We start from the raw sequence: 7,604 nt of genomic DNA, 5'->3' as shown, positions 1-7,604 counted from the left end.
CAGTATTAGCATAGAATACTACATCATGACATCTGAATCTGTCCACACAACTGTGTCCACTGTCCAGACCGCAGAGATGAACTGAGGATACAATGCTCTCTTGTCCTGTCTGGTTATCCAGCATTGGAATGGGAAAAGGGAGCTAGAGAGGGAGGAGAGAAAGAGAGGATAGAGGGAGAGGGGAGAAAATAGAATCTACAAGAGGCAGAAGGAACAGGCAGCTCTCTCCAAACCCTGCTGTGGTGTACAATGTGATAGCGGGCCCAGTAACTCCAAACCCTGCTATTCACCAATAACCCTGCTATTGAAAGAGGGACCCATAACCCTGCTTTTAATCCACTGAACTAATTCTTACACAGTTCACAGTTTCTACAAAACGGCTTCTTTATTTCAAACAAAGGAAGATCATGATAGCATTCAGATCAGTAATGGCTATAATGGCATCACTTACACAAACAGAAAAATGACAAATACAAAAATATATTGCACTTTGTTTGGAGGTGAAGATCAACTTTGAAGGACAATTGACCTGTAAACATTTCAAATGTATTTTTTTCTTATTTTATTTTTTACATCTGGCTGTTTCTTTGCCTCTTATGTAAATACAGAGCTTCTTTCTGGTGTCATATGTCCACATACTACAATCAAACAAGTGCTTAGTAGGGTACTGTATCTATGGAGGGTTTAGTGAGGAAAGACACCTGAAAGACAGAGAGAGTGAGTGAGTGCTTCACAGATACACCAGTGTCTGAACACACACACTAGTCATTTCACCATGTACCACATTCCCCATTCAGGAAACCCAAGACACAATAACACCTCTCTAAAAACATTTCCTTTCATTTGTTTCTTAGTTACTTTGTTCTAAAAGAGTCTTTGATCGGTGTTGTTTCTAGTTAAGTAGTAATGGTGGTGAGAAGACAACGGACATGTTCCAGCATATATGACAGTTGAGGAAGAAAAGATATGGAAGTTAAGTAGAAAAACAGTGAGAGGCATGTGCAAAATTCACTCTGAGGCTGGAGGAGATCCTGACCACTGTTTCCAACAGTCCAACAGTGGATGATCCATTTTCTTCTTCTCCTCTCCTTTCTAGTCTTAGATGTGCCACGTAATGGTCATATGTACCAGAAGCTTGGTCTAAGGACAATCTATTCTTTCTGACCAGCAGAGAACCGTGATGCTGGTCAGACTGAGGCGTCTCCTGGCCTCTCCACAGAGTGTCTATCAGAGCTGACATCCCTGCATCTGTTGATCTATGTACCCGAGAAAACTAAGGATGAGACGCAATGTTGGCTCCAGTAGGGGGTTATAGCGGCGGCCATGTTGGATCCATCTGTAGGTGACTGGCTCCAGTAGGACGTTATAGCGGCGGCCATGTTGGATCCATCTGTAGGTGACTGGCTCCAGTAGGGGGCTATAGCGGCATCCATGTTGGATCCATCTGTAGGTGACTGGCTCCATTAGGGGGCTATAGCAGCGGCCATGTTGGATCCATCTGTGAGTGTAGATGCCTGTCTGCTCTGAGCAGGTCAGTGTTGTGCTCAGCGAGAGGGGCAGAGGTCGGGTCTCCTGACCACCTGACCTCCACAGCCCGGCTCTGGGTTAGGGTCAACCTGAGGAACACAGGGGGAAGAGTAGGCTAGTTAGACCTACAATAATGTGTGTGTGTGTGTGTGTGTGTGTGTGTGTGAGAGTACCTCGGAGTAGAGCGGCGGGGGCTGGTATCTGAACTCTGTAATGTAAGCGCGCAGTGTTCCCTGGTCCTCTTCGTTGACCCCTGACCCCTCACAGCGCTCCAGACAGCCCCACCTCTGCTCCTCTGTCACCACCAAGTCACTGTAGCTGGGGGGAGCTGTGAATATACACACAGCATAGGATTAACTTGGGAGAACACACAAACAGTACACAGTACACACACAGTACACAAACACACAGTACACGCTCACACACAGGTGTATGTCGTACCCTCAGGTCTGTCTGGCCAGCTGATGCTACTACAGTAGCTGCTGATGCTGCTTGTTCGATTGGTGAATGCATGGAGGGGGATGGTCCCGATCACCAACGGCAACGATAGAGACAGGTTCAACCCCCCAGGGATGTCCACATACACCTGAGAGAGACAGAGGTAGATATTGTCTTATTGACAGCCCAAATGATGATATACCAGAAAGATAACCTTTACAGTATATGACTGCAAATATCCTGATAAACCGGTTTGATTTTGCGAGGAGATTTGACTGACACTTATTTACCATTCTACAAAATGTAATACATGTATTACCATATAAACTATACACCATATTATAATTCCTCACCACCAGTGAGTACTCCACTCTGATGAGTGGACAGTCCAGGATGGATGGGGACACTGGGGGTATGTGGAGGAGTTTTCCATCCCAGCTCTGGCTCTTCCCCTGGGGTAGGGTGTCCCCACGCAGGGCTGCCATCTGCTGCTGGAGCTGCCTGGCCTTGCCCTTGGCGAAGTAGGTCTGGGTCTGGCTCAGCGCTGCCTTGGGCACCACCACCCTGGACGAACAGTTCTCCACCTCTGCAAAGATCTGGATGGACTCACCTAGAAGAGGAGGAGAGGAAAGAGGAGAGGATGAGGCTGTGAGATGGGGGTGGTATGGGAGGGGGGAATGGGACAGTGTGTGTGTGTGTGTGTGTGTGTTACTCACCTGGCGTGTATCCCTTCCTCTCTATCTTGGCGCTGAGTGAGATGGGTCCCGAGGCACAGAACCAACAACATAAGGTCTTGTCCTTAGTGCCAGCTTGAGGGGCCTATACATAGACATTTCACAAAAACTGTGAGCATGTGTGTATGTGAGATGTGTGTGTGTGTGTGTATGTGAGGTGTGTGTATGTGTGTGTGTGTATGTATGTGAGATGTGTATGTGTGTGTGTATGAGATGTGTGTGTGTGTGTACACCCCACAATCCTCACCAGCAGCAGTGGTGTGTTGATATCGATGTGTTCAAACACAGTAAACTCTTTCTTGACTTTGAAAGGCAGCAGCCATGGTCTGTAGAGCTCTGCTCTCACCCAGTACCTCACACTGCCATGCTTCCCTTCAAACGACGTGGCCAGGGGCCTGAGAGGGGGAGTGGAGGGAAGGGGAGTGGAGGGAAGAGGAGAAGAGAGGGGGAGAGAGGGGAGAGGAGAAGAGAGGGTGAGAGGAGGGGAGAGGAGAAGAGAGGGTGAGAGGAGGGGAGAGGAGAAGAGAGGGGAGAGGAGAAGAGAGGGGGAGAGGAGAAGAGAGGGGGAGAGGAGGGGAGAAGAGAGGGGGAGAGGAGGGGAGAAGAGAGGGGAGAGGAGAAGAGAGGGGGAGAGGTGTATAGGATTATACTTTTTACATTTCTATCTTTAGATAAGATTCCATATTTGGGGTTCAGATTTATGTTATAGCTGTGTGTGTGTGTGTGTGTGTGTGTGTGTGTGTGTGTGTGTGTGTGTGTGTGTTACATACATCTGTGGTAGCAGGAAGCTAAAGGCGAATTCGTGTAATCCTGTGTTGAGAACAGTGAGGGTCTCCTCTGTACTGTCCTCATCTGAAATACAGGAAAACAAGATTCCAAATACCATACCTGACACACACTAATCTACACACATAGACACACACCCACCATTTCATTCCATTGTTTCACGTTGTGCTTTCAAGTGCCTCATTCCAAATCAACATCAAGATAATAAACCCAGTAGTAAATGCTGGACGACACATAAGCGCACATTAAAACATGTTTTTTATAACACACCACACAAATTCACACATAAATGCTTTATAACACATAAAACCCAGTCATCGTATTTAATTTGAATGTTACCCATTGTGTCAGGTCATAAACGCATCAAATACAACATTTCTTGTAATTTCCTCCATGAACACTTCAGATACTACAGGGCACAGCAGAGACCTGAAGACACACCCAGGCTGAGCAAACGTGATTCCCCTTTCACTTCCTTTATCTACATGTTATTGTGTACGTTGATGTGTGAATCTCTGATCATCTATTTTCTGCCACCTCAGCAGTCTTGCATTTTCTCATTTGCAGCTGAGAACATTGTGGAACATTTTGTATGTGCGTGTGTGTGTTTGTTTTTAAATCACACCGGCAGCGCGAGGAGAGCAGGAGCAGACTGGTATGAACCAGAATGAGCAGCGGATTTTCAGCCTGATACTCCAATGCATACATACTTAGCTTGCCATTGGAGGAAAGCTAACCTGGTCCCGCCCCTCCACCAAGCCCCTTTATGAATGGCCATGTGTTCTGTAATATGGGAGAATTGAGAGAGGGAGAGAGAGAGACATGAACAGAGAGATAGGGAGGGTAGGAGAGAGAGAAAGAGAAAGGGAGGGAGATAGAAAGATTTAGGTATTGAGTGATACTCAGAGAGAGGGAGGGAGGGAGGGAGATAGAAAGATTTAGGTATTGAGTGATACTCAGAGAGAGGGAGGGAGGGAGGGAGGGAGGGAGACAGACAGACAGACAGACAGACAGACAGACAGACAGACAGACAGACAGACAGACAGACAAAGACACTACAGTCTAGATCTGTCTGTCTATTTGAGAGAAATAAAGAGGGACTCGAGAGTAGGTACATTCATGCATCTTTATTAAAAACCAACAACATATTTTATTTGACAAATTCCTCAATCAATCAACACACAAATACAATCAAGGTTATTACAGTGCAACAAAATAAGGAAAACATAAAATACTTACAGATCATGAACTAATAAACACTATGCTTGAGCAACAGTGGAGATCAAATCAGTGTAGGCTCTGGTCCTGGAGAGCTACAGGGTGTACCGGCTTTTGTTCCAGCCCAGCACTAACACACCTGGGTCACATACTCATGTTCCACTATTTAGAACACTGTTGGTTCAATCAGGTGAGTTAGTGCTGGAAATAAAAATCCTGCACCCCATGTAGCTTTCCTGAGGTAAACAGATGATCAGCACATACATGACATCATTTACCAGCCAGCTACATAAGCAACCCTACCCTACTGATTAACACTGTTTTCACAAAGGCTATTCTGAACTAAAGGGCACTGGTAGGTTATCTGAACTATTGGGCACCGGTAGGTTATCTGAACTATTGGGCACCGGTAGGTTATCTGAACTTAAGGGCACCGGTAGGTTATCTGAACTTAAGGGCACCGGTAGGTTATCTGAACTTAAGGGCACCGGTAGGTTATCTGAACTTATGGGCACCGGTAGGTTATCTGAACTTAAGAGCACCGGTAGGTTATCTGAACTAAAGGGCACTGGTAGGTTAAGCTGCCACAGGTAGGTTACGTTGCTGAAAAGGCAACCAGTCTTCTGTTGAAGGTCTTGGTGTTGTCATATTGTGATGGATAAATGTTCGAGAAAATATGACTTCAGCTCTCACATTAATTACCCTGGCAACAAGAGCCTGATTCGCCTATGCAAAAGTGCATTTACTGTAATACGAGATAGGACTTGTTTGTATTGCTGTGTTATGTCAAGAGTCTATATTTATTGCGCTGTATACTAACTATGGGGTTGTTTTTCTTTTAAATGGAAAAACTAAAAGTGTATCTCTTGGTGTTGTTAACCCCTGTAAAGATGCTAAATAAATCCTAAATGTTTCACTTTACATGTCCCATTAGACCAGCTATTATGAAAATTGTTATCAGCTGAAACTGAACCTCAGTAGCCTAGTAAGGTAATGGGCACTACTGTAAACGCCCTCTTTGGTCAATGCAATGATACATTTCTTAATAGTACCTGTTGATGTAACATATCAGTTACTTTATGGAAGATGTGTGGCATAGGCCTGCCTACGTGTTAGGCTAATTGTGCAGTACATTAACGGAACTGTTACAGCAGCAAATTGAAGACAAAGTTGCATGCTTAAGAATTTTTATTTCCCAAGATGGAATGATGTCATCCTAGACACATATGGCAGTTTAGACCAATCAGAGGCGAAAGGGGTGTCCCCCCACGCGCCCCCTTCCCTCAGCCAGTTTGTGATCAGGTTTGAACCGCTTCTAACAAAGGGAGTAAACTTCAGGTTGTCATCAGCAAAACAACGTTATTGATAAAATTATAAAACAAAAGCAGTAATAAACCTACAAAAATATTCTAACTTTAACCGCTTTTAGTTAGATTAGCCCTCGCTCGTGTCAAATTTTGACAACATTTTGAGGTTTCTTAACTCGCTAAATAAAACGCAGAGAAGGCTTTACAAACTTCAATTCGAATAAATCACAATTACTGTAGAATCTACAGTAATTGTAATATGTGTCATAATAAGACATCAATTGAGCAAATATTTATGTCGCATCTGGCGTAAACAGCCTAAATTGGATGCAGAAAACCTATCCTTTGTCGCATCAGGACCACTATCCCACCTGACTAAGAACTGTAATTTGTTCCAAAGAATGTGTGATGTGTGTGTTACGCAGTTTATGTCAAATTTAACTCATCGTCAATCATGTAACCTACAAATGGCGTAAGCTATAATTACCAGCAATGACAGAGCTCCATAACATAGCTGGAATCTGACAATTCAGAACAACCGGAACTAGGCCTTTCCATATATACCCAATTTCAAGTTTGCCAGCACATCTCTGTGAGAATGAGTGCGTAATTATGATGTGGTTGTCCCTTACCTCTCTCCTCTCCTATTAACGTGTCGCTATGGTTTAAGTATTCCACCTCCTCGGTGTAATTCTGAGTGTAGGCAGTGTTGGCTCCGGCGTTCCGGGACTCGGTCCACCGCACCTTGGCTATGCCTCTGGCGGTTATGTTCAACGTTTTGACGCGAACCTCGCCGGTGACTTCGATTATCACCCTCCCCGAGACCGAATCCCCGCCGGAGTAAACGGGGACGTTGTTGTCGTTCAGATAGTCGAAGTAGACCGCTAAAGTTTTCACCTTTCCCAGCACCATGGTGTTAGAGAAATAGCGTCTATGAAAACTGAGAAATCATAAGGAACCCTCCGCCCACGACCCCTCGCTTTTTGCTCAGGATAGAGGATGCGCCCTGCGGGCTGGGATAGTGGTCCTCTCGCTGACGGTTCATATGGATGTCAGAGGTTCAGGGTTACAGCAGCGGCTAAAAGCTGTCATCCTCCCAGTGCGTTCATTTCTAATGGTCTCCTCCTCCACTTTCTAGTATGAACAGCTGCTTCGTGTCTCAGCGCTCTTAAAGGAGCCTCGCCATAATAAACTTATTGGGATGTGCGTACAATTGCGCATTAGTTCATCCTTCCTCATGTTGCTGAGTTGAGTTCATATAGATAGGCTACAGATCTCGGATCAGCTTCTCAAATCCAAAAACCCAAATGCAAACCGAAAAACATAACTGACCTTCGATCAGTGTTGGGGCAATTTCATTATTTTTGGAGAGGATAGGCCTACAGTTTCCACAACTGTTGTAATTTCATTAAAATGTCCCATTCTTAAAGAGTTACCACATTATGGACCTTCAACCCTTCCTTTGCTCTGTTCCCACCCTTTTGGTCGCTCTTCCACATTCACTTTTGACATTTGGTCCAAAAATTGGTCCTACTGGCCATATGAACCTTCTTACAGAAAATGACAATACTATAGTCCCTTACCGCCATCTACT

At 45.0% G+C, this 7,604-nt stretch overlaps 1 protein-coding gene across 1 annotated transcript; it reads right to left on the bottom strand.

Moving 5' to 3' along the window:
* Positions 1–366: 366 nt before the first annotated feature.
* On the bottom strand, positions 367–7,196 carry LOC110523413 (arrestin domain-containing protein 3). The gene is made up of 8 exons (XM_036977040.2): positions 6,643–7,196; positions 3,470–3,551; positions 2,947–3,094; positions 2,682–2,784; positions 2,319–2,575; positions 1,969–2,113; positions 1,701–1,855; positions 367–1,616 (listed from the first exon to the last, which is right to left on the bottom strand). Exons 1-8 carry the CDS (start codon positions 6,920–6,922, stop codon positions 1,545–1,547), a joined length of 1,242 nt encoding a protein of 413 aa, XP_036832935.2. The 5' UTR covers positions 6,923–7,196; the 3' UTR covers positions 367–1,544.
* Positions 7,197–7,604: the final 408 nt, after the last annotated feature.

The sequence above is a fragment of the Oncorhynchus mykiss genome, chromosome 5, assembly GCF_057628025.1.
Source record: "Oncorhynchus mykiss isolate SJ-2025 chromosome 5, ASM5762802v1, whole genome shotgun sequence".
NCBI lineage: Eukaryota > Metazoa > Chordata > Actinopteri > Salmoniformes > Salmonidae > Oncorhynchus > Oncorhynchus mykiss.
The sequence above is the reverse complement of the archived record's forward strand: the minus strand, read 5'-3'. Positions and strand labels throughout refer to the sequence as shown.

Coding starts and splice junctions, on each gene's coding strand:
- LOC110523413 (XM_036977040.2), bottom strand. CDS start 6,922: ATGGTGCTGGGAAAGGTGAAAACTTTAGCGGTCTACTTCGACTATCTG. Junction 3,095..3,469: donor AGCTTCCTGCTACCACAGAT/GTATGTAACACA, acceptor TCCCCCTCTCAG/GCCCCTGGCCACGTCGTTTG. Junction 2,785..2,946: donor TCAACACACCACTGCTGCTG/GTGAGGATTGTG, acceptor GTCTATGTATAG/GCCCCTCAAGCTGGCACTAA.